The sequence below is a fragment of the Orcinus orca genome, chromosome 3 (genome assembly GCF_937001465.1).
Source record: "Orcinus orca chromosome 3, mOrcOrc1.1, whole genome shotgun sequence".
In the NCBI taxonomy this organism is placed as follows: domain Eukaryota; kingdom Metazoa; phylum Chordata; class Mammalia; order Artiodactyla; family Delphinidae; genus Orcinus; species Orcinus orca.
In genome coordinates, this window is record NC_064561.1 from 94,297,068 (window position 1) to 94,323,688 (window position 26,621).

Genomic DNA, 26,621 nt, shown 5'->3' on the forward strand with positions numbered 1-26,621 from the left:
GAGTTTCCTGTCTACCTGGCACTCCTGATCTCGGTCGCACTCCTTGCTTCACCTCAAGTAGCCTTGAGTAGAAGCACGGAGGTGAGGCCGCCTAGAGGCGGAGCGACAGGGTGGTCTTCCCGGAGCTGCTCCGGGCAGTGGGAGAGGGAAGCCGCCGTGGAGGTCCAGGATGGCGGAACCGGCGTCCGGACGTGTGTGGACCTCACAGGTAAGAGAAAACTGAGGGTAAGGGTCGCGCTGGTTGGATCCCAGGGCTTGCCCCTCTCCTCCTCAACCCAGTTCACCAGCGTTAGGACGCCGACTTAGGCCCAAGTTACTTCATCTGTTAGATGGGGAAAGGGCGGTAATAACCTCGCTTCGGGGGGCCTGGGTGAAGATTCATTGAGATACCGTTCTGTGATGGGCACAGTGCTTCCTGGTTCTTAGTAGGTGCACAGACAACAGAAGGTCCATTCCCTCACACCAGGCTTTGACGGAGCTGTGTTGTTAAGAGGCAGTGTTTTCCGAGTGCTTACTATCTTCCAAGTTCGGTACTAAATATATTAACTCTTGTAATTCCTCAATAAATTAATGTTGCTGTTATCCCTAATTTACAATTAAGAAAGATTACCTGAGATTTTTTAGGTTCAGCAGCCAAGACAAAATATGGCAAATTCAACATGATGTCAGATTTTTAGAGTCTCTTGCAGCCTTTGATCAGCTTCCAGTGTTTTACAGAATAGACCTTCAGTCTCTGGAGGCAGAGGTCCTGGGTTGGAATTCTGGCTCCATCACTTATGGGCTGTGTGATCTTGGACAAGTGACTTAACCTCCGTGTTGATACTTTCCCTTTCTGTAAAATAGAGACAATAATAGGATGGGCTCTTAAGGTTATTTATGAGGATTAAATGAAATAATACAATTTGAAGTGGACAGAAAGACTGATCACATAGTAAATGATCAATAAATGTTAGCTATTATTATGTTTTTAAATAAAGGATTAGAGCATTAGGAGCTTGAACATTAACTTGGACTCAAAGCTGTGACATTATTAGAAATTAATATTGTCTTAAGTGTTGTAAAAGTCTCATTGGTGTTGTAAAGCTTGTCCTAAAATAAGCCAAAGTGAGCACTGAATCGGAGTATCATCAGTCACATTGCAGATGAAGACTTGCCCTGTTGCATTCCTGCCACAGCCAGTCTCAAAAATGAGAAACTACCGTATTTGACTAATTGGAAAAGCTAAATTACTAATTCAAAATTGATTGGCAATTAAGCCTATGCTGGAATTTTTATGTTAGGTAGAAAATATTTAATTTACAAGGCCTTGGTTTGCACATCTTGGGGAAGATCTATGGCATGTTAAATTGAAGCTATTCACATACATGAAACATATCAATCAGGTAATGGAAGGTGAAACGATTCTGATATGAGTTTCTTTAATATGTGAATTCTAACTTAATCATACTACATAAGTACAAACGGATTTTTATGGCATTCACTTTTTATTAGAGGTTAAAATGTTTATTATATTCCATAGTTAATTAAAACCTATGGCCATTTCACTGACATTTGACAAAAATTAAAATTGTATCTGTCAAAGACTGTGGTGCTGATAGATGGCCTCAAGAAAATTTTTTTTTTTTTTTTTTGGTGGTACGCGGGCCTCTCACTGTTGTGGCCTCTCCCGTTGCGGAGCACAGGCTCTGGACGCGCAGGCTCAGCGGCCACGGCTCACGGGCCTAGCCACTTCACGGTATGTGGGATCTCCCCAGACCGGGGCGCGAACCCGTGTCCGCTGCATCGGCAGGCAGACTCTCAACCACTGCTCCACCAGGGAAGCCCAAGAAAATTTTTTAACCTGTGAAGGCTGCCCACTCAATGGTGGCAGCAACTGCCTACACTAGTAGTCACTTCAAACACATAAACGTAGAAAACGTGACCAAAAAGGTTAGAGTAAGAAAGAAAAAAGGTGGACATTACTTAGCACCTGGCTATAGAATTGTCAAGAGTATATAACCCATTTATGGAGCTGTTAGATTCTGATACAGTTAAGTGGTACCTGTTTTCTCTGACATGGAAGTGTTGGAGAGTTTCGTGCTATAAGGTCAGCAAGGAGAATAAAAGAAAGAGGGAGTTCAGAATGGTATTTAAAACATTTCCTGACATTCTCCACAGATAGAGATTGCAATAGGGCATATTGCATGCTTTCTTTTCAATTAATGTGAGTGCCCTATTATATTAAGAGAGCACCAAGACCTGATAACCCCAATATTGTTCCCCTATCCCCACCCCACCTTGGTTTTTGAGAGATTCTCTGTCTTGCCTGTCTAAACACAGATGATCAGTTTAGAAAGTAACTGTTATTCCCTTTGGACTTAACCCTTGCATGGATTTTTTTCATCAAGATGAACTGCCTGGTTAAATACTTCATTGGGCTAAAAGAGATTTCCAAGTTTATACTTACTTTATTTTCTTCCTTTCCTACCTCCTACTCCACCACCACTAGAGAGGCTCATTAATAGGAGTTTTTAACATTGGCGGGAGAGCTAACATAGTCTTGAGAGGGGTCCAGGAAAGAAGAGTAGAAATTAGGCAATGAGCTTGGCCAAAATCTAAAAGGGCCCATAAGACATATTAGGGAGTTTGGATTTTATACTAACCAGTAGGAGTTAATGATAACTAAGGTAAACACCTTAAAGTTTCAGATTCTCATCTTTATAGGTAGTTTTTATTGCTTACTTTTTGTATGCTAGATTTACCTACAGGTAATGTTGTCTATGCTAACAGTAGCTTTCCACTTCATCTTTGATTTCTGTCAAAGAGTTTTGAAAATACTCTTATCTGCTAGCCACAGGAACCTGGCATGTGACCTTTGGATTTAAAGAATGTTGTTTAATCATAATGATCCTTAGTAATGGATAAATAAAATTTCTTTTTCAAGTCCTCTCTAAGAACTTGTGTTTGTTTATAACATACCCTTAAATAAGGTCATTGTACTGGCTATCAAGTTGGCAGTCTCTTGAGTGGAAATGGGATCTATTCCTGACTGGCAGACTTTCTAAATGAGCTAATCCACTTCTTATGGGTAGGATCTATAATTATTAGATATTTCACATCACTTTCATAGATCCAAAATTCTATATTACTGAATTTTCTATATGTACTTTCCCATGTTTCTGAAGGGATATACCACCCCAAAACATGCCACTTCAGAATAAAGGTTACTTTGAGCTGAAGGCAATTAGGAAGCAGCAGACACGGAAAGAACCATTTATCCTTCCACTATCTGCCTAAAAATGGGACATAAATATCCTTTGGTGAAGGTCTTCCCTCTCCTCTCTCCTATACCAGGAGAATAACGGCTATCACTGGAGATAGAAAGTTGAACTGAGATGGTCTACACAAACAAACTTCACTAAAATAACCTTTACCTTTTTTTTTTTTTTTTGCCTTTACCTTTTATTAGTCTCTTCCCATATATTTATCTTGCCATAATTTACCACCCCTAGAAGCTCAAACCCCTTTTCCCTTGTCTTGTCATTTCTCCAGAGTTTATCACCCTTTAAGATGGTGTATAAGCTCAGGGTATATAAGCTTCTCTGGGTCTCCAGTTATTTTCTATGAAAGCCTCTTTGCATAAAAAAATTAAATATTGACATCAAGTAAACTTTGCCTTTTTTTCTGTTAATCTATCTTTTGTCAATTTAATTGCAGGTCTCAGGGACAGAGCATAAGAAAATACAGGAAAAGTTTTTTATTTTCCTCCCTGAACTTCTGTATCATTTTATTTTAGTTTTTCCATATCATATCTTTTTTCTTTATTTTTTTCAGCATAATTTGTTTGCAGTATTTACTCTTTTTTTTTAACATCTTTATTGGAGTATAATTGCTTTACAATTGTGTGTTAGTTTCTGCTTTATAACAAAGTGAATCAGCTATACATACACATATATCCCCATATCTCTTCCCTCTTGCGTCTCCCTCCCTCCCGCCCTCCCTATCCCACCCCTCTAGGTGGTCACAAAGCACTGAGCTCATCTTCCTGTGCTATGCGGCTGCTTCGCACTAGCTATCTATTTTACGTTTGGTAGTGTATATATGTCCATGCCATCTCTCACTTTGTCCCAGCTTACCCTTCCCCCTCACCATGTCCTCAAGTCCATTCTCTAGTAGGTCTGCGTCTTTATTCCTGTCTTGGCCCTAGGTTCTTCATGACCATATATTTTTTTTTTTACATTCCATATATATGTGTTAGCATACGGTATTTGTTTTTCTCTTTCTGACTTACTTCACTCTGTATGACAGACTCTAAGTCCCTCCACCTCACTACAAATAACTCAGTTTCGTTTCTTTTTATGGCGGAGTGATATTCCATTGTATATATGTGCCACATCTTCTTTATCCATTCATCTGTCGATGGACACTTAGTTTGTTTCCATGTCCTGGCTATTGTAAATAGAGCTGCAATGAACATTTTGGTACATGACTCTTTTTGAATTATGGTTTTCTCAGGGTATATGCCCAGTAGTGGGATCGCTGGGTCATATGGTAGTTCTATTTGTAGTTTTTTAAGGAACTTCCATACTGTTCTCCATAGTGGCTGTATCAATTTACATTCCCACCAACAGTGCAAGAGGGTTCCCTTTTCTCCACACCCTCTCCAGCATTCATTATTTCTAGATTTTTTGATGATGGCCATTCTGACCGGTGTGAGATGATATCTCATTGTAATTTTGATTTGCATTTCTCTAATGATTAATGATGTTGTGCATTCTTTCATGTGTTTGCTGGAAATCTGTATATCTTCTTTGGAAGGTCTTCTGCCCATTTTTGGATAGGGTTTGTTTTTTTGATATTGAGCTGAATGAGCTGCTTGTAAATTTTGGAGATGAATCCTTTGTCCATTGCTTCATTTGCAAATATTTTCTCCCATTCTGAGGGTTGTCTTTTGGTCTTGTTTATGGTTTCCTTTGCTGTGCAAAAGCTTTGGAGTTTCATTAGGTCCCATTTGTTTATTTTTGTTTTCATTTCCATTGCTCTAGGAGGTGGGTCTAAAAGGATCTTGCTGTCATTTACATCATAGAATGTTCTGCCTATGTTTTCCTCTAAGAGTTTCATAGTGTCTGGCCTTACCTTTAGGTCTTTATTCCATTTTCAGTTTACTTTTGTGTATGGTGTTAGGGAGTGATCTAATTTCATTCTTTTACATATACCAGTCAAGTTTTCCCAGCATCACTTATTGAAGAGGCTGTCTTTTCTCCACTGTATATTCTTGCCTCCTTTATGAAAGATAAGGTGACCATATGTGCGTGAGTTTATCTCTGGGCTTTCTATCCTGTTCCATTGATCTATATTTCTGTTTTTGTGCCAGTACCATACTGTCTTGATTACTGTAGCTTTGTGTTATAGTCTGTAGTCAGGGAGCCTGCTCCCTTCAGCTCCGTTTTTCTTTCTCAAGATTGCTTTGGCTATTTGGGGTCTTTTGTGTTTCCATAGAAATTGTGAAATTTTTTGTTCTAGTTCTGTGAAAAATGCCAGTGGTAGTTTGATAGGGATTGCATTGAATCTGTAGATTGCTTTGGGTAGTAGAGTCATTTTCACAATGTTGATTCTTCCAATCCAAGAACATGGTATATCTCTCCATCTATTTGTATCATCTTTAATTTCTTTCATCAGTGTCTTATAATTTTCTGCATACAGGTCTTTTGTCTCCATAGGTGGGTTTATTCCTAGATATTATATTCTTTTTGTTGCAATGGTAAATGGGAGTGTTTTCTTGATTTCACTTTCAGATTTTTCATCATTAGTGTATAGGAATGCCAGAGATTTCTGTGCATTAATTTTGTATCCTGCTACTTTACCAGATTCATTCATTAGCTCTAGTAGTTTTCTGGTAGCATCTTTAGGATTCTGTATGTATAGTATCATGTCATCTGCAAACAGTGACAGCTTTACTTCTTTTCCGATATGGATTCCTTTTATTTCCTTCTCTTCTCTGATTGCTGTGGCTCAAACTTCCAAAACTATGTTGAATAAGAGTGGTGAGAGTAGGCAACCTTGTCTTATTATTGATCTTAGTGGAAATGCTTTCAGTTTTTCACCATTGAGGATGATGTTGGCTGTGGGTTTGTCATATATGCACTTTATTATGTTGAGGAAAGTTTCTTCTATGCCTACTTTCTGCAGGGTTTTTATCATAAATGGGTGTTGAATTTTGTCGAAAGCTTTCTCTGCATCTATTGAGATGATCATATGGTTTTTCTCCTTCAATTTGTTAATATGGTGTATCACATTGATTGATTTGTGTATATTGAAGAATCCTTGCATTCCTGGAATAAACCCCACTTGATCATGGTGTATGATCCTTTTAATGTGCTGTTGGATTCTGTTTGCTAGTATTTTGTTGAGGATTTTTGCATCTATGTTCATCAGTGATATTGGCCTGTAGTTTTCTTTCTTTGTGACATCCTTGTCTGGTTTTGGTATCAAGGTGATGGTGGCCTCATAGAATGAGTTTGGGATTGTTCCTCCCTCTGCTATATTTTGGAAGAGTTTGAAAAGGATAGGTGTTAGCTCTTCTCTGAATGTTTGATAGAATTTGCCTGTGAAGCCATCTGGTCCTGGGCTTTTGTTTGTTGGAAGATTTTTAATCACAGTTTCAATTTCAGTGCTTGTAATTGGTCTGTTCATATTTTCTATTTCTTCCTGATTCAGTCTTGGCAGGTTGTGCATTTCTAAGAATTTGTCCATTTCTTCCAGGTTGTCCATTTTATTGGCATAGAGTTGCTTGTAGTAATCTCTCATGATCTTTTGTATTTCTGCAGTGTCACTTGTTACTTCTCCTTTTTCATTTCTAATTCTATTGATTTGAATCTTCTCCCTTTTTTTCTTGATGAGTCTGGCTAGTTGTTTATCAATTTTGTATTTCTTCTCAAAGAACCAGCTTTTAGTTTTATTGATCTTTGCTATAGTTTTCTTCATTTCTTTTTCATTTATTTCTGATCTGATCTTCATGATTTCTTTCCTTCTGTTAACTATAGGGGGTTTTTGTTCTTCTTTCTCTAATTGCTTTAGGTGTAAAGTTAGGTTTTTTATTTGAGATGTTTCTTATTTCTTAAGGTAGGATTGTATTGCTATAAACTTCCCTCTTAGAACTGCTTTTGCTGCATCCCATAGGTTTTGGGTCGTCGTGTTTTCATTGTTATTTGTTTCTAGGTGTTTTTTGATTTCCTCTTTGAATTTTCAGTGATCTCTTCGTTATTAAGTAGTGTATTGTTTAGCCTCCATATGTTTGTATTTTTTACAGATTTTTTTCCTGTAATTGATATCTAGTCTCATAGTGTTGTGGTCAGAAAAGATTGATACGATTTCAATTTTCTTAAATTTACCAAGGATTGATTTGTGACCCAGGATATGATCTATCGTGGAGAATGTTCCATGAGCCCTTGAAAAGAAAGTGTATTCTGTTGTTTTTGGATGGAATGTCCTATAAATATCAATTAAGTCCATCTTGTTTAATGTGTCATTTAAAGCTTGTGTTTCCTTATTTATTTTCATTTTGGATGATCTGTCCATTGGTGAGAGTGGGGTGTTAAAGTCCCCTACTATGATTGTGTTACTGTCGATTTCCCATTTTATGGCTGTTAGTATTTGCCTTATGTATTGAGATGCTCCTATGTTGGGTGCATAAATATTTACAATTGTTATATCTTCTTCTTTGATTAACCCCTTAATCATTATGTAGTATCCTTCTTTGTCTCTTCTAATAGTCTTTATTTCAAAGTCTATATTGTCTGATATGAGAATTGCTACTCCAGCTTTCTTTTGGTTTCCATATGCATGAAATATCTTTTTCCATCCCCTTACTTTCAGTCTGTATGTGTCTCTAGGTCTGAAGTGGGTCTCTTGTAGACAGCATATATATGGGTCTTGTTTTTGTATCCATTCAGCCAGTCTATGTCTTTTGGTGGGAGCATTTAATCCATTTACATTTAAGGTAATTATCGATATGTATGTTCCTATTCCCATTTTCTTAATTGTTTTGGGTTTGTTATTGTAGGTCTTTTCCTTCTCTTGTGTTTCCTGCCTAGAGAAATTCCTTTAGCATTTGTTGTAAAGCTGGTTTGGTGGTGGTGAATTCTCTTAGCTTTTGTTTGTCTGTAAAGGTTTTAATTTCTCTGTCCAATCTGAATGAGATCCTTGCTGGGTAGAGTAATCTTGGTTGTAGGTTTTTGCCTTTCATCACTTTAAATATGTCCTGCCACTCCCTTCTGGCTTGTAGAGTTTCTGCTGAAAGATCAGCTGTGAACCTTATGGGGATTCCCTTGTGTGTTATTTGTTGTTTTTCCCTTGCTGCTTTTAATATTTTTTCTTTGTATTTAATTTTTGATAGTTTGATCATTATGTGTCTTGGCGTGTTTCTCTTTGGATTTATCCTGTATGGGACTCTGTGAGCTTCCTGGACTTGATTAACTATTTCCTTCCGCATATTAGGGAAGTTTGCAACTATAATCTCTTCCAATATTTTCTCAGTCCCTTTCTTTTTCTCTTATTCTTCTGGGACCCCTATAATTCGAATGTTGTTGTGTTTAATGTTGTCCCAGAGGTCTCTGAGACTGTCCTCAGTTCTTTTCATTCTTTTTTTTTATTCTTCTCTGCAGTAGTTATTTCCACTATTTTATATTCCAGATCACTTATCCGTTCTTCTGCCTAGTTATTCTGCTATTGATCCCTTCTAGAGAATTTTTAATTTCATTTATTGTGTTGTTCATCATTGTTTGTTTGCTCTTTAGTTCTTCTAGGTCCTTGTTAAACGTTTCTTGTAATTTCTCCATTCTATTTGCAAGATTTTGGATCATGTTTACTATCATTATTCCGAATTCTTTTTCAGGTAGACTGCCTATTTCCTCTTCATTTGTTAGGTCTGGTGGGTTTTTACCTTGCTCCTTCATCTGCTGTGTTTCTCTGTATTCTCATTTTGCTTAACTTACTGTTTTGGGGGTCTCCTTTTCGCAGGCTGCATGTTCATAGTTCCCATTGTTTTTGTTGTCTGCCCCCAGTGGCTAAGGTTGGTTCAGTGGGTTGTGTAGGCTTCCTGGTGGAGGAGACTAGTGCCTGTGTTCTGGAAGATAAGGCTGGATCTTGTCTTTTTGGTGGGCAGGTTCATGTCTGGTGGTGTGTTTTGCTGTGTCTGTGACCTTATTATGATTTTAGGTAGCCTCTCTGCTAATGGGTGGGGCTGTGTTCCTGTCTTGCTAGTTGTTTGGCATAGGGTGTCCATCAATGTAGCTTGCTGGTCATTGAGTGGAGTTGGGTGTTGGCGTTGAGATGGAGATCTCTGGGAGATTTTTGCCATTTGATATTATGTGGAGCTGGGAGGTCTCTGGTGGGCCTTTGTTCTGAATTTGGCTCTCCCACCTCAGAGGCACAGCCCTGATGCCTGGCTGGAGCACCAAGAGCCTGTTATCCACACAGCTCAGAATAAAAGGGAGAAAGAAAGAAAGAAAGAGAGAGAGAGAGAGAGGGAGGGAGGGAGTGAGGGAGGGAGGGAGAGAGAGAGAGAAAGAAAATAAAATTATTAAAATAAAAAATAATTATTAAAATTTTTTAAGTAATAAAAAAAAGAATGAAGAGAGCAACCAAACCAAACCAAAAAAAAATCCACCAATGATAACAAGTGCTAAAAACTATACTAAAAAAAAGGAAAAAAAAAAAAAGGACAGACAGCACCCAACGATAAATGGTAAAAGCAAAGGTGTACAGACAAAATCACACCCAGAAACACACACATATACACTCACAAAAGGAGGAAAAGGGAAAAAAATATATATATATCATTCCTCCCGAAGTCCACCTCCTCAAATTGGGATGATTCGTTGTCTATTCAGGTATTCCACAGATGCAGGGTACATCAAGTTGACTGTGGAGATTTAATCCGTTGCTCCTGAGTCTCCTCGGAGAGATTTCCCTTTCTCTTCTTTGTTTGCACAGCTCCTGGGGTTCAGCTTTGGATTTGGCCCCGCCTCTGCGTGTAGGTCGCCTGAGGGCGTCTGTTCTTCGCTCAGACAGGACGGGGTTAAAGGAGCAGCTGCTCTGGGGGCTGTGGCTCACTCAGGCCGGGGGGAGGGAGGGGTACGGATGCGGGGCGATCCTATTGCGGCAGAGGCCGGTGTCACGTTGCACCAGCCAGAGGCGCGCCGTGTGTTCTCCCAGGGAAGTTCTCCCTGAATCACGGGACCCTGGCCGTGGCGGGCTGCACAGGCTCCCGGGAGGGGTGGTGTGGATAGTGACCTGTGCTTGCACACAGGCTTCTTGGTGGCTGCAGAAGCAGCCTTAGCATCTCATGCCCGCCTCTGGGGTCCGCGCTGATAGCTGCGGCTCGCCCCTGTCTCCGGAGCTCCTTTAAGCAGCGCTCTTAATCCCCTCTCCTCGCGCACCAGGAAACAGAGGCAAGAAAAAGTCTCTTGCCTCTTAGGCAGGTCCAGAGTTTTTCCCGGACTCCCTGCCTGCTAGCTGTGGCGCACTAGCCCCCTTCAGGCTGTGTTCACGCCGCCAAGCCCAGTCCTCTCCCTGGGATCCGGACCTAAGCCCGAGCCTCAGCTCCCAGCCCCGCCCGCCCCGGCGGGTGAGCAGACAAGCCTCTCGGGCTGGTGAGTGCCAGTCGGCACCGATCCTCTGTGTGGGAATCTCTCCGCTTTGCCCCCCACACCCCTGTTGCTGTGCTCTCCTCCGCGGCTCCGAAGCTTTCCGCCTCTGCCACCCGCAGTCTCCGCCTGTGAAGGGGCTTCCTAGCGTGTGGAAACCTTTCTTCCACAGCTCCCTCCCACTGGTGCAGGTTCCGTCCCTATCCTTTTGTTTCTGTTTATTCTTTTTTCTTTTCCCCTACCCAGGTACGTGGGGAGTTACTTGCCTTTAGGGAAGTCTGAGGTCTTCTGCCAGCGTTCAGTAGGTGTTCTGTAGGAGTTGTTCCACGTGTAGATGTATTTTTGGGATATCTGTGGGGAGGAAGGTGATCTCCGCGTCTTACTCTTCCGCCATCTTGAATCCCCTTATATCATTTTAGTGTTTATCATGTTTCATGGCTTTTATGTTCTACTTTGTGCTGGTTAAATATTGACTATAGCACTGACTTTGTTTGTCACTTTAGATTTTAGATTAGTGGCTGTCACTCCCGACTGGTTAAAAGAATGATCAGTGAGGCTTTTTATAGGACCTAGATCTGGGGCCTATTCTAGAGCAGACCCACTGAATCGGACTATCTGGCTGTGGACCATGAAATCTAATATCCAAAAACGGTGTCACAGAAAACCAGAGGCAGACACACATGAAAGTGGTAAAGGCAAATCTTATTCAATAACTATTGCAATAGTGCAAAAGAAACCTTGGTATAGAACTAGGCTTCATTCTGAATACAACAAGGGCACGTAGGGGTGTATAGCCAAGAAGCGGGGTGGGTGTCAGTGAATGAAAATTACTAGGAGGAAACATTAGAGGAAGGGGGATTCGCCTTAAACCAACTTGACAGGATTCTTGCTGAAGGCAGGCCGGCGGATAAGATTGAGGGTGGGATAAGGAAATTTGAGGGTAGGGGATTTTCACTAAACTGACTCAGCAGGATTCTTGCTAAAACTAGACTAAGGGGTCCAAGGACAAGCCCAAGAGCTAGGCCTCGTCACAAAGAGGACTCAGAGGAGACTTCCCTGGTGGTCCAGTGGTTAAGAATCTGCCTTCCAATGCAAGGGACGTGGGTTTGATCTCTGGTCGGGGAACTAAGATCCCACGTGCCATGAGGCAACTAAGCCCATGTGCTCTAGAGCCCGTGCCTCACAACTAGAGAGACTGCGTGCTGCAACTACTGAGCCTGTGTGCTCTGGAGCCTGCGCACCCCAAGTAGAGAGAAGCCCACATGCCGCAATGAAGAGCCCGCACCACTACTGAAGATTCTGCATGCCGCAACTAAGACCTGATGCAGCCAAAAAAAAAAAAGAGGACTCAGAGGAGCCCAACCAAGGAGAGATTCTTTGTCAACATTAACAGCTATTACAAATTATAACAACATGATTCTGATGTATGCATTTGTAGTGAGAATTTCATCCTTATTCCCATAGAGGTTTGAGCCTTGATATTTCATTTAGATCTTTTCTTGATCTCCTTTTTAGTAGTAACTTCATGATCCTGTAAATGGACAGCTTTCTTCCAAAGCCTTTTCTTCTTTAGCCTTTTACTGGAGAGTACCATGGCACCAAAAGGAGAGAAGTTAAGACCAAATAAATCATGTTTTGAAGCAAACACACTTCAACAAATATTAAGGTCCTACTGTGTTCCAGGTAGTGTTCTAGTTGGTGGGGATATAGTAGTGAAAAAGGCAGACATGGGACAGCCACTCTATTAGTTGGGGACATGGTAGTCAAAGAGTAGAATATAGTACATCAATAAATAAACAAGTTAATTTCACATAGTGATGCACTATGAAGAAAATAAAAGAAGGGTATAATAGTGATTTGGGGAAGGTTGTATTAAGGACAGGAGGTTTAATCTGAAATTATTATTACAGGTTGTTATTAGTCATGCTCAGATTTGGGATCTACTAATCCAGGTAGAGAAATAATAGTAAATACAAAGGCCCGAAGTCAGTGACAAGCTTGATGTATTTAAGGGACAGAAAGAAAACCAGTAGGAGAAGAGCATTGTAGGCAATGGTATGTGATGAATCTCCTAATACCTATTAAGGGTGATTCCAAGGTTTCTGACATCGAGCAACTGGCTCAATTATCATTTTAATAGTAAAATTATTAAGATGAGGAAGATTGAGGCAAATTGAAGGAAGACTGGGGCAGCAAGAGATGCCCAATAGGTGTGAAGCCCTAAATATAGGCTTCTGGATGTGGGATTTTGGATCTGTGTGTGTGTGCGTCTGTCTGTCTGTCTCTGTCTTTCCCTCTCCTTTTTTCCCTCCCTTCCTCTTCTTTCCACCTGGGCCTTTCCACATATCAGCTTCAGGATAACCAGATTTCTTGTATGCTTACATGTTGATCAAAGGCTCCCAGAGCGATTATTCTAAGAGTGACGTACAGAGGCTGCATGGAATTTTCTAACCTAGCTGCAGAGGTCATGCAGCGTCACAGACTGCACCTCTTTTTTTTTTCATTGTAAATGCTTTGTTGCTTTTTATTCATTTTTTTCACTTTATTTATTTTTATTGGAGTATAGTTGCTTTACAATGTTGTGTTAGTTTCTGCTGTACAGCAAAGTGAATCAGCTATACATAGACATATATCCCCTCTTCCTTGGATTTCCTTCCCATTTAGGTCACCACAGAGCACTGAGTAGAGTTCCCTGTGCTATACAGTCGGTGTTCGTTAGTTATCTATTTTATACATAGTAGTGTATATATGTCAATCCCTCTTGATGGGAAGTGTGTCACAGGATTTGCAGCAATGTTTTAAAATGATCACATTATAGAATCCCTCATTATATTAAGTTTATTATCTTTAAAGATTAGTAATCATTTCCCTTTTAAAGTATTGTTGAACAATAACATACCTTTGGAATTATTAATGATATAGTACTTTCCTCTCTGTATAGTTAAAATTATTGCCTTAAAATTATAAACCACTTATTTATGCTGTACTGGTGGTTCTAAGGTCTTCATATCACCTCCTATGTTACACAGATAGCTCACTGAATCCTATGACACTTCATCAAATGAAATAAAACATTGAAGACAATAGAGTTCTTCAAACTTTTGAAATTCTTCAGAGGTCTCTAGCCCTATCCTTAAAGGATGTAAGAGGAGGTTTCCAATTGTGGTTGTCATTTGTTTGCTAGAATGAATCCTATATCTGTTGGCTGGTAAAATGAAAATTTTCAATGGCTGAATCTCTAAGGAATTTTTAAAGAGTTTATGCCTTGTGTGTTATTTTTGTATTTTTGAAAAAGCAGTATTTTTTTTCTTTTAAGTTATCTGGAATTTTATAATTTATTCCTTTGGGTTAGATTCTATTAGAAAGGGAAATAGGATTGTATTTTATTTTTTATATGAGTGATTTTAATAACTCAACATATGTGATTCTTATCCCTATGTGTTTCACACCTTGGAAGCTTTTAGAAAAAAAACCTATGGCCAGGTCTTACCCTCAGGGATCCTGATTAGTTGATTTGGGATGGGGTCCAGGTATACCTATACAACTCCCCAGGTGATTCTCTCTGTTATCCTAACAGAGAGAATAAAAACTGAATTCTTACTTCACATCATTCAAAATACCTCCAGATAGACTAAATACCACTATGTAAAAATTTTAAATTTTGAGAAAAATATACAAGTGACCATCTTTGTGACCTCAGGATACAGGGGGATTACTTGAATACATAAAACACACAAAAACACAAATTACACAAGACGGTTAAAATTTAAAACTTACATACCACAAATGACAAAATAAGTAATTTCTTTAAAAACTAGCCACAGAGTGGAAGAAGATAAGTGCAACACATATATACAGATATATACTTACTATAGAGGATATATGATTAATTCCTATGAAACAATGAGAAGAGGACAATCCAAACAAAAGATGGGCAAAGGACAAGGTGATTCTTTTATGAAGCCATATTTGAGACCCAACTGCATCTAACTCTGGTATTTGCTGATGATAATCTTAGTCTCTGTAACAGGGAAAACAAATGGAAGACCTGCCTGATGCAGCTGTTTTGGCGACTAGACTTAAAAACACTCTCATCCAATACCACAGCCTTGAAGATGACAAGTGGCGAGTTGCTAAGAAAATGGTAAATTAATTAAATTACTTATGTTTGAGGGTGTATCTTCTGTCTAATGAGCTGGTGGATGACTTTAAAAATGGTATGGAAAAATATGGACCATACTTTAGATGAATGTGCGGGATAGATAAACGTGCTAATATAGTTGATGGTTTACTGTCTCACAAAGGAAGAAACATAATAATCCTGCACTGCTTTCATTAGTTCTTCAGATATTGGACACAAGAATAGACTCATGGCAACAAGATTGTAAAGAGCAGCCTCTCAAGTCAGTAAATAAAATGTGTCATTGTCAGTTTAAGGAAGTATAGTAATTGATAATTTGAAATCGTTTCAGATATTTTAACAAGCCTGTGAGAATGGCCAGTTAGTATTTTTTTACCAATATGACATACCTGAGTGTTGACAGAGCCAATCCTTGAACCCAGGACTCTTCCAGTTAAGTCCTCTGGCTATTCTGCTATTCAGAATTTCTTGGGAAATGATCTAGAAAAAAATGTAGGGACTAATTCAAGGTAGCACTGTCATAATAGATTTGAATTGTTTAATTTTAAAAAGATGTGAGCAAGTTCAGAATGAAGTATTTAACATTTCTATTATCTCAGTCTAAATGTGTCAGTAATGGTAAATAGATGAGATTGGAATGGGGCAAATAATAATGGCCAATGAGATAGTGCCATCACCGAATCTTAACAGTGTTTGGGTGTCATTAAGCTATTGAAAAACCTTTTGTAGGGGTTTGTAATTTAAATAAGATGTGTACTACTTTCAGATACAGAAGAAATTCAGATATGGATTATTTTATGGTATAAATTACTTTTGCATATTTCTTTGAATATTTACTTATGTTTTATTTTCATGCAAAAGCTAATGCTGTAGAATTTATGAAATTGTCAGTTTTATATCCAGGTTTCCACCTATGTAATTATCAGTATACACTGTTTTTATTTTTCTAGAAAGATGTAACAATTTGGAGGAAACCTTCAGAAGAATTTAATGGATATCTGTAAGTAAATTCCTGTAGTGTTACGTAGCTCTTAGGACATTGCTAAACTTCAGATATATACACATCTACACACATGATCACTGAATGATCATTGCCAGCAAAATTTGGCTTTTGCTTTAAGATGTTAAACTTTCTGAGAAGCAAATCCTGTTATGAATTCAAAGCCTTTAAAATGTCCATATCCCTGGTGGACAGAGTTGGTGGTGAGGGGATTATAAATAATATGATATCATTAACGATATCAGATAGCTGATAAAATCTTAATTTCTTACTATGGTGTATAAGACCCTTCTAATATTCTTTCTGCATTTATTCAGTGCTGTAGCATATTTTATTTTATTTTATTTTATTTTTTTGCACGGGCCTCTCACCGTCGCGGCCTCTCCCGCTGCGGAGCACAGGCTGCAGATGCGCAGGCCCAGCAGCCGCGGCCTACGGGCCCAGCCCCTCCGCGGCATGTGGGATTCTCCCGGACCGGGGCACGAACCCGTGTCCCCTGCATCGGCAGGCGGACTCTCAACCACTGCGCCACCAGGGAAGCCCCTGTAGCATATTTTATTCTAAGAAATTTATCTTGAAGAAATCATGGGAAAATTAATAATTATTTAAACTTGTCTCTTCCATCACAGTATTACTTAAAATATTAAAAATTACAAACAACCTGAATAATCAATTGTTGGGGAACGATTAAATTATAAAATGTGCTATTTTACAGTCTTTAAAAACATAATAAAATGCTCAAGATACAATGAAAAGTGAATAAAGCAGAATACTAAACTGTATGTAGCACAATCATGGGTTGACTTTAAATATATATTTTTTATATATTAAAATGTTTTATTTAACACAAAATATATACCTCTAGATGTCAGTTTTATGTGATTTTTACTTCTGTTTTTTGATTTTTGCATATAGTTGAACACGAATTATGCCTTTAACCAGTAAAAAAATATTGTTTTTTAAAGCCAGAGGAGATAGTTGCCACGTGAAATTGGAGTGGAATAGTCACATCCTTGGGACTCAGCACTTTTTAAAATGAAACTGTTGACTGAACTTACTATATACAGTGTATTTTGAAGTGTATTACCAAAGATAGCGTTTCCAGGAAGATAAGTTGTACAGTATTTATGAGGACAGGGAAACTGGAGTTGGATTAAACATTGTAAGCAAGTGTAGAAGTTAATCCTTTAGATCAGTAATCCCTGCTGGGGTGAAAAAGTGTAAAAAGTGCCAAGGGAGCACTATGCTTGGTGATATGGAAAAACTTCATAGGGGAGCTAATATTGGAGCGGAGTCTTAAAGAACGAATAGGTATTTCTTAGGGAATGAAGGATAAATTCATATTCCAGGCAGAGAGCATTTCATTTACTACGTTCACACAGATGGGAAACACTTTAAGGAGTTTATTTAGGGAAGTTGAAATTGTGTTTGTATAGCTGGAGCATTAAGTATGGGGGTGGGGAGAGGATGTCTGAAGGATTTTTGTTTTTTTGTTTTTTTTTTGCGGTACGCGGGCCTCTCACTGTTGTGGCCTCTCCTGTTGCGGAGCACAGGCTCCGGACGCACAGGCTCAGCGGCCATGGCTCACAGGACCAGCCGCTCCGCGGCATGTGGGATCTTCCCGGACCGGGGCACGAACCCGTGTCCCCTGCATCGGCAGGCGGACTCTCAACCACTGCGCCACCAGGGAAGCCCTCTGAAGGATTTTTGAATTCTAAACTAAGGCATTCAGTTTTGCATTACCTACTGCTCAACCCTACCCATACATCCCAGGTCCTCAGAGGATTTTGCATTTATTCTAATAACAATTGTGAAAGAGAAATGAGCATGGAAAGTTTAGAGAAGAGCTTGTATCCTGGGGGTCCATGGCTAGCTTCTTGAAGTGTCCGTAAGATTGTATACAAAGTTTTGTGACAATGTGTATGTTCCTGGGAAGAGATCTGTGGCTTTTTTCAGATTCTTAAAGAGTTATATGATCAGAAGAGCTAGAAACTGATGCAGTGTTGAGTTGGACACAGAGTTCCCAAACTAAGGACATAGCATGGGAGTTGAAAAGGACAAATGAACTTGAAAGAGATTTGTGATAGTGATAGTGGTGGTGATGATGGTGATGGCGATGATAACTAACATTTATTGAAAACCAGATATTGTTCTAAGCAGTTTACGTTTGGAAAATCATCTTGATGAAACATGGTGACTTATTAGTTCTGACTATTGGAATGGGGTTAAGAGAAAAAGAAGAGTTGAAATTGAATCCCAGATTTCTAATTTCTGCCTGAAGTAATTTGTATTACCCACCTCCTACCCCCACCCTCACCCCAAGTTAGAGAACACAGGCAGAAGAGCAGACTTAGGATGGAACATAATATAAGCTTGAGCTTGAGAGATTTACAAAATGATAAAAAGGCTTCAGATGCTTAAAAAGAGAAAAAAGACCCCTGAAAACAATGATGGAGTTAAAGCCAATCTACCTCTCTTTTCTTTCCTCCCCAGAGATAACTACTCTCTTGAAGTTGTGTGTATTATTCCTATTTCACACTTTGACTGTGTGTGTGTGTGTGTTTTAGTAATACGCTTTAATTTTTTCTGTTCAATACTGTGTTTTCAAGAGTTACCCATGTTGTTACATGTTGATCTAGTCTTTCACTTCTGTATTCATATACCACAATGTGTTTATCTGTGTTTGCAAGTTTGCCTACTGATGAATTTTCAGGTTGTTGTGAATTCTTCTCTACAGTAAGCTTTTTGGTACATGCCTCCTTCTACACACATGTAACATTTTCTTGGGATGTGCCTGTGTCTTAGGGACATACATCATCCCACTTTACTGCATGTTGCCAAATTGCTCTCTAAAGTGGTGGTAGCACTTTGAGAGTTCTCATTCCCTTCCATTCAAAACTTGTTATTAAGTTTTTAATCTCTGTCAGTTTTTCAGGGGTATGAGATGGTGTATTGCTAGTAATTACTTGATTATGAGTGAAATTGAGCATCTTCTCTAAGTTTATTGACATTTCAGGTCAATCTTGTCCTTTGCCCATCTTTTGTTTGGATTGTCCTCTTCTCATTGTTTCATAGGAATTAATCATATATCCTCTATAGTAAGTATATATCTGTATATATGTGTTGCACTTATCTTCTTCCACTCTGTGGCTAGTTTTTAAAGAAATTACTTATTTTGTCATTTGTGGTATGTAAGTTTTAAATTTTAACCATCTTGTGTAATTTGCGTTTTTGTGTGTTTTATGTATTCAAGTAATCCCCCTGTATCCTGAGGTCACAAAGATGGTCACTTGTATATTTTTCTCAAAATTTAAAATTTTTACCTTTTACATAGTGGTATTTAGTCTATCTGGAGGTATTTTGAATGATGTGAAGTAAGAATTCAGTTTTTATTCTCTCTGTTAGGATAACTGTTGAATCCAAACACCATTTTTGAACTAGTATATCTTTTTCCTACTGGTATGTAATGCCACCTTTGAAATATGTCAAGTTCTGATATTATTCATGAGTCAATCCTGGGCATTCTATTCTAGGGTGACCTATATTTCTATTCCTAATAAAAAGGTTTCAAAAGTTAGGGTAAGAATATGCATATACTAATAACATGTTAGAACATAGCTGAGAAAAGAAGAGCATACGAAATAAATGGAAGCATTACAGTGTTCTACAGACTGCTCTTGGCTACACCATAACATGAAGGTATTTTACTATGTTTATGATAATGCATAAGATAGCCTTCAAATCTCTTATTAGATTTGAGGACGTTTTAGAGTACATTCTGATGAAATAATTGACAGAACCTAATTTATCAGAAAAGTCGGGATTTACTCTTTTTAAAAAATCTTCATTAAATTTTGATTTTTTTTGATGTGAGCTCTGAACTGTGAGAGCATGCTGAAATTTTTCATTCTAATAGCATTTGACTTTCATATGTTTTCTCCAGCTTCAAAGCCCAAGGTGTTATAGACGATGTCGTCAATAGTGTAATAGACCATATACGCCCAGGTCCCTGTCGCTTGGATTGGGACAGCTTAATGACCTCATTGGATATTTTGGAGTACTTTGAAGAGGTATTTGTCTAGAAATGTTGCTTCAGATTGTGTGTGTGTGTGTGTGTGTGTGTGTGTGTGTGTGTGTGTGTATGTGTGCGCATGTGCACGTGTGTATACTTGCATTCATTATATTCATTGCTTTGAGAATAAGTAGTCATGGCAAAGATCTCACAGGGGAATCCTTGCTGCCTTTAAAAAAGCTTGAGTTTCCTCATATTAACTAATGAGTGTTAGTCAGAACTGAGTTTGTTTTCTGCAATAGCTTTACCCTTGCTGCTTAAGAAAATCATCAGTGTCTTTAATTGTAAAACTTTAGCTGAGGTTCTGAAATCTAAAATTCTGAAAATACCACCATCATATTCAGGTTTCTAGGTAATAGTATGTAGGTTTTCCATTAACATTTAGCCAAAATCAAAGATAAAAATGCCACCTTAGGCATTAGAGAATTATGTAACCTAAGTGGCTTTCTTTCTTTGTCTGTTTTTATTAATTCATTCCTTGCCATGTTTGAATTCCTTTATTGACACATTTGGTGTTTTAGTCAAAGTACTTGTGGATTTTATCTTATACACGTACAGTCTATACTACCTGCTTCCACTTTTATCATATAGGATAAGAGGTGACTCTACTGAAACAGAGATTTGGATACTGGGTAACTTACCTCTGTGTTTTGATTGTATATCCTCTTCAAGTCCATACAGTCGCCGTGAGATATAGAATAGAGATCTAAACCTGTCAGAATCACTGTAAGAAATGTTATTAATATTTATTATAACACATTTTAAGTGAGTGTTAATTTTTTACTAAAGATTAACTTATGATATATGAGTCTATGTATGTATTTCCTATAGTACTAACAGCTGTTACCTGTTCTCTTTCAGAATTGCTGTGTGATGCGTTATACTACTGCTGGTCAGCTTTGGAATATAATTTCCCCAAGAGAGTTTGTTGACTTCTCCTATACTGTGGACTATAAAGAAGGGCTTTTATCCTGTGGTAATTGTCTCAAAACCTTTTACTTTCTCTCGGTTTTAAATTTTGAGTTTTCTAGGCTGGATGTTTCTTTCTACACAAGATACATTTTCAACTTTCATACTTATCTTTAAAAAATTTATTTTATTTAATTAATTTATTTTTGGCTGCGTTGGGTCTTCGTTGCTGCGCATGCACGGGCTTTCTCTAGTTGTGGCGAGCGGGGGCTGCTCTTTGTTGCAGTGCGTGGGCTTCTCATTGCAGTGGCTTCTCTTATTACGGAGCTCGGGCTCTAGGCACGTGGGTGTCAGTAGTTGTGGCATGCGGGCTCAGTAGTTGTGGCTTGTGGGCTCTAGAGCGCAGGCTCTGTTGTTGTGGCACACGGGCTCAGTTGCTCCGCGGCATGTGGGATCCTCCCGGACCAGGGATCGAACCTGTGTCCCCTGAATTGGCAGGCAGATTCTTAACGACTGCGCCACCAGGGAAGTCCCCATAGTTATTTTATAATCAATAAGCTCTGTTTGCAAATGCTAAACCCTAGGGATTAAAATAACAATATCGAGAAGGTTTTTGCAATCTTTCTGATGAGTTTTTGTTCTCCGTTACACAGTATCCTTCAGGTCACAGCTAACAAATACGGAACGCATGACTGCCTCTAAGAAAGGGATCTAGTCGTTGGGTTTCCTTCTAAGTCACTCTCAAGAAACAGCTTCTTAGTCATATACTTAGAAAAAATAGGCTTGGTATGTGTTAGAGTGCTTTTCCTTCCTTGATCTGTGTAATATTTTTCTTTTCAAAATTAAAGATACTATTAGAAGGCTCCTGCTTTCTAAAATATATCTATAGGTAAATTAATATTTTTGTATGTACGATATATTTGAGTTGGCAGTTGTAGGTACACATCTACATCTGTTTAATCTGAACCAGACAGAACCAAAGTTTGATATGGTAGTGCCTGTGGGGAGCAGTGGTGGTACATAGGTTTGATTATTAGTACCTTGAGGCCTGGCTGCTACAGAGAAGATTTGTAGTTTCCAAGGAGTTACCAGGATGACATGATGCCATTTATTCTGAAGGGATTAGAACTTTCCCCATTACATATCTACCAGCCTCTGTCAGAATTCCACTTAGTAATTATCTTTTTCATTCTTCCACGGTCACTCTTGGGGCTTAATTTTCATCTACATGGATAAGAAGAAAAATATGTAAATAAGAAATCTGATAATATTTTTTAGTGAGAGTTTTAGATTAATGTCAGTCATTGCTATTAATAGTGTCATTTTAAATTGCCTTGTAGGGATAAGTCTTGACTGGAGTGAAAAGAGATCAGAATTTGTTCGTGGATATAACCATCCCTGTGGTTGGTTTTGTGTTCCTCTTAAAGACAGTCCAAACCGGAGTCTTTTGACAGGCTATATTCAGACGGATCTGCGTGGAATGATTCCCCAGTCTGCAGTAGATACAGCCATGGCAAGCACTTTAATCAACTTCTATGGTGATTTACAAAAAGCCTTACAAAAGGCATAATATGTTTAAACTTATAGTATTATATTCCCTGAATCAACTCTCTCTCTTAGCTGCATGGCCTGTAAAAATCATCCTTTCCTGTCTTCTGCATAGCCTGTAGAAAATTTTGAGATGTTTTTGGTTTATTTTATTCCTAAAGTAAATAGCTATCTAGTGTGGGCATTTCAGTTTTCCTAAACAGTTATTTGCACATTGTTTGGTATGGTAATATGTCTAGGAATGGAGAGTATGACAGAAATCCACCAAGAAGTAGATATAGTTCTTTGACACAAACTCTTAAGAAATTGAATAGTGCCTCAGTATGAATATTTTGGCTTCTTAGAAATTAGAGAAAGCCAAGCTTCATGCTGGTAGGTTAAAATCACCTATTTTAGAGCTTTATGAACATTCTGTAAAAGTTTTAATTTTGGGAGGAGTTAAATATTAATGCTTTACTTCTCATATGCTCTATGAGTTTAACAATATCTTGGACTAAAGAAAAAAAGCTCTTCTCTATACTTTATAAAGATGAACTTCATTGTCAGTTGACTTGTACTACTTTACCTATTGAAAATATCAGAAATAAGAAAAGAATAGGTACCATAGTAAAATGCAATTCAGTTTTGATACCTGGATAGTATTATTTTATAGATATCTTTAAAAATGTATTCATATCTTTATGGGCTTTTATTTTGGGAGTCTTAAAAGCATTTATGAATGAATAAGACAGTGTGAAAAACTGCCAGATATGTGCTGGGACACCACATTGATTGGACAGTATTCTGGGTTATGTGAAATGGGTGGTGGTATCCAATACTGACCAATAGAGAATCATCTCTCTAGAAAGTCAAATTCAGTGAATGTTTTATACATGTTTGAGTTTTAAATGTGTCACTCAACTCATAAAGTATAACTACGTCATAAGCATTCACAATTGTGATGTAACTTCAGTCTGGAACTAGAACAAATGCATTCATAGATTTATCTAAATGCCTGGATGAGTCATTTTATAACTAGAATGGACTATAATATGTCTCTCGATTCTGTGGCTGCATTAAATGAACATTCCTAAATGATTTTAACATTCCACATGGTCTTTGACTTTTGAACTATCCACCTAGTTTACATCTAAGATGAGAACTTGAGGGAACTCAGTGTCCGTGCAAATTTTTGTCTATATTTATATTTGTGTACATGCACACATCTTGAAATCTGTTCCAGTGTTCAATGTGAGTTATATATGTTATTATTAATGTTCCCACTGTTTCATTTTCTCTTCTTTTTTTTTTTTTGGTTAATATGGGGTAAAGAGAGCTCTGGAAATAGTATTTACTAGATAGGCCACCAAAAGCACAAAACTGTATAGTGGTTCAATTGCATGAAGGTGTGATCTGTGTTTTACTTTCCTGTGTTTTCCTGAGTGTAAAGAAAGCATAAGTCATAGTTCTTCAGACCCATTTTGCTAAAGTGGAAAAAGTAGAGCTGACTTATTTTTACTGTTTTGGTATGGAGATGATGTTCAAAAAAAGCAAAAGGTGGCAGCACCATAATATCCATAGTGAATAATCTCACAAATTTTAGATTGAAAATAGTTTGTTTCAAGGTCTGATAGAAGCAATGCACAAACGATCCTATGCTCTTAACTTGAAATTTATTAATCACCAATATGTTTTTCCAAATTGACTATAATTTTTGAGCTGCTAGATTTCTCTGCTACTTTTTTTTTTCTTGCAATAGGGAAAGAGAAATGAGCAGTTTAGCTTTCAGTTTCGCATGGAAATTGTTAAATGTTAATTTTGACTCAATCTATTGTCTTTTATTTGGTTTTATTAGTGTAGAGCAGGAGGTTTCTTACATTCCAGTATTCAGTCTAGCATGACAAAATACCAGCAGATGTCCAATTATAGGGTGCCCAGATTGGGTGAGTTTGCAACAAGATGTACATTATTATAAGGGCTATTATCGCCTGAGCTGGGTGCCACTAATAAACTGTCCACTTTCAGTTACTCTGTGTTCCCTTTGTTTTTTTGTAACTTATACCTCCAACTAGTGATGACATAATCCACTGTTGAATGAGGACCCATTGCAGGTAACAAGACCCTCATGGAAAAATTTTCATTGCAATGTTGAGCCGTATGATGGATTGAAGAATTATATTTGAATTACCTGAAATGTATATGCAGCTTCTAGATGGCACTTTAAATCTGCTGGGCTCTAGCTGTGTACTTAAAAAAAAGAAAAAAAACAGCTTTATTGAGGTATGATTTCCAATGCTATACAATTTACCAGTTATAAGTATACAATCCGTTGATTTTTGAATACATTTATAGTTGTGCAGCCATCACAACAGCCCAATTTTAGAATAGTTCTATCACCCAAAAGATCCCTTTTGCGTGTTTGCTGAATCATACATAACCAAAGTTTAGCACAGTTGCTAGTATACAGAAGATGATGGAAAAGATTAGAGCATGTTTTGTTTGGTTTTGTTTTCAAGAGTAGAGGTGTATTTGATTCTAAGCTCAGGAATCTTGTGATAATGTACTATATATGTTATGTCAAATATCATAATGATATGAAATTTAACAATGTGGATGGGGATTAATATTAACATGTAATAGAGTCTGCTGTTTCTATAGCAGTGCTGTAGAATAGAAAAATAATGTGAGCCATATATGTAATTTAAAATTTTCTAGCAGCGCATTAAAAAAATTAAAAGAAACAGCTGAAGTTAATTTTAATAGTACAGTACATTTCACTCAATATATCCAAAATATTATCATTTCAACATGTAATCACTGTAAAAATCTTTAAGAGAGCTTACATTCTTCTTTTATACTAATTTTTTGATTTCTGGTGTATATTTTACTAATTTGGGCTAGCCACATTTCAAGTTAATTTTAATAACTTTTAATAACACACAGTTCTATATTAATCTGTATATTAATTTGTCTTTCTATAATATGAAGTAGAGAATTTCATAGAATCACTCTCTTAAATACAAAATCTTTTCTGTTCTCTGAAGCCTTCAGTGCTTGCTAAACGTGGACTCCTTAACATTAGAAATAAATCAGTTGTAATTGTCAGTAAAATAAAAACTACAGCCCCAAAAGATTTTCCTTTGAAGATAATTAACTTTTCATAGGGCAGTTGATGAAATGAAAGAATATAATCTGCCGTGTAGTTATGTGGTTGATTATTTTCTCTGGCTTATAGCTAGTTTGTATTAGAAACACGTGTATGCAGGAAACACTTGGCATGGTACTGTTTTCAGTACATGATACCTATTTTTTTAAGGAAATTAGTTTCATACAAGAAAAAATAATTTATCATAAGTGATACTTCTGCATGAAATATTAGTTTGTATTGATAATCCTTGATTAATCCTTAAAGTTTAACACAATACGCAGCAAAAATAATTATGAGAATTTAGTGTTCTGCAGTTATGTATAATATAAACTGCTAGAGTATTAAAGACAGATTGTTAATGTTAAAAATCTCTTCATTTCACTGTTCATTGAGGCTGGATATATTTGAAACTGTAGATTTCTATATGTAAAATTATCTCCCAATAAAAAAGTCCTTTCTTACTCTCCTCCCTCTTTCTTTCCTAACTGAAGGACATTTTATCAACACTCAAGTTGAATTAAATTAACCTCTTAAGCTAAAAACTCTGTAATGGAGGTTGCCTCTGGAGAAGATAGGAAAACATTGCCCAATTTAAACTCCTAATGTCCATTGAGCTTTTGGGTATGACTAATTCCCTTTGATGTGGATAAAAGCTTTACCTGTTTATTTAAGAGCATGCTAGCATCCTTAGAATCAGTTGTTAAAATCCAGTTTCTTTTAATTAAGTGGATACTGTAGCTATCCCAAACCTATGCATAAATTAACAGAACCCAGAAAAGCTAGGGGACTTGACCAGGTGTCCATTAGACCCTGTGCTGTATGATTACTTGTCTAGTCTATCTCCCATGCCTTTCTTATTCAAATTCCAGAAGTAGGGGATGGTGGGATCTGAGCTTAGGAGAAACATTAGATTAATCCCAGAGCACAGGAAATTGGAATTATAATTTCTGTATTATTTTGTTGTTTCCAAAGATTTACATGTATGGTTAAATAAAAATTCATCTCTTGCAATTCAATAAGAGCTATACTATATATAGATTTTATTTTTAAGAAGTTTATATTTCTTTTATGGGCCAATGTGTAAAGCTGGAACCTTCATTAAACTAATGAGAGCATGCATTAATATAATAAAATGTGTATTTATTTAAAAATTTCTATGAAATATATCAGAATAAAATTTCTAGATGCTTGTGTATTGA

The 26,621-nt window shown here is 37.6% G+C and overlaps 1 protein-coding gene and 1 long non-coding RNA gene across 3 annotated transcripts; one reads left to right on the top strand and one right to left on the bottom strand.

Annotated features, from left to right (window-relative positions):
- On the top strand, positions 1-26,621 carry STARD4 (StAR related lipid transfer domain containing 4). Of its 2 annotated transcripts, XM_004267445.4 has the most exons (6): positions 1-208; positions 14,656-14,769; positions 15,717-15,766; positions 19,710-19,836; positions 20,700-20,814; positions 22,088-26,621. In XM_004267445.4, exons 1-6 carry the CDS (start codon positions 170-172, stop codon positions 22,315-22,317), a joined length of 675 nt encoding a protein of 224 aa, XP_004267493.2. In that variant the 5' UTR covers positions 1-169; the 3' UTR covers positions 22,318-26,621. The 2 variants fall into 2 exon arrangements, with proteins under 2 accessions (XP_004267493.2, XP_033279653.1); XM_033423762.2 differs by lacking the exons at positions 1-208; positions 19,710-19,836 and having other exon boundaries at positions 14,699-14,769.
- On the bottom strand, positions 10,433-24,537 carry LOC117200556 (uncharacterized). Its single transcript, XR_007476313.1, has 5 exons — positions 24,463-24,537; positions 21,788-21,971; positions 20,480-20,562; positions 14,551-15,246; positions 10,433-14,161 (listed from the first exon to the last, which is right to left on the bottom strand). It is a non-coding gene; the product is annotated as an uncharacterized LOC117200556 (long non-coding RNA).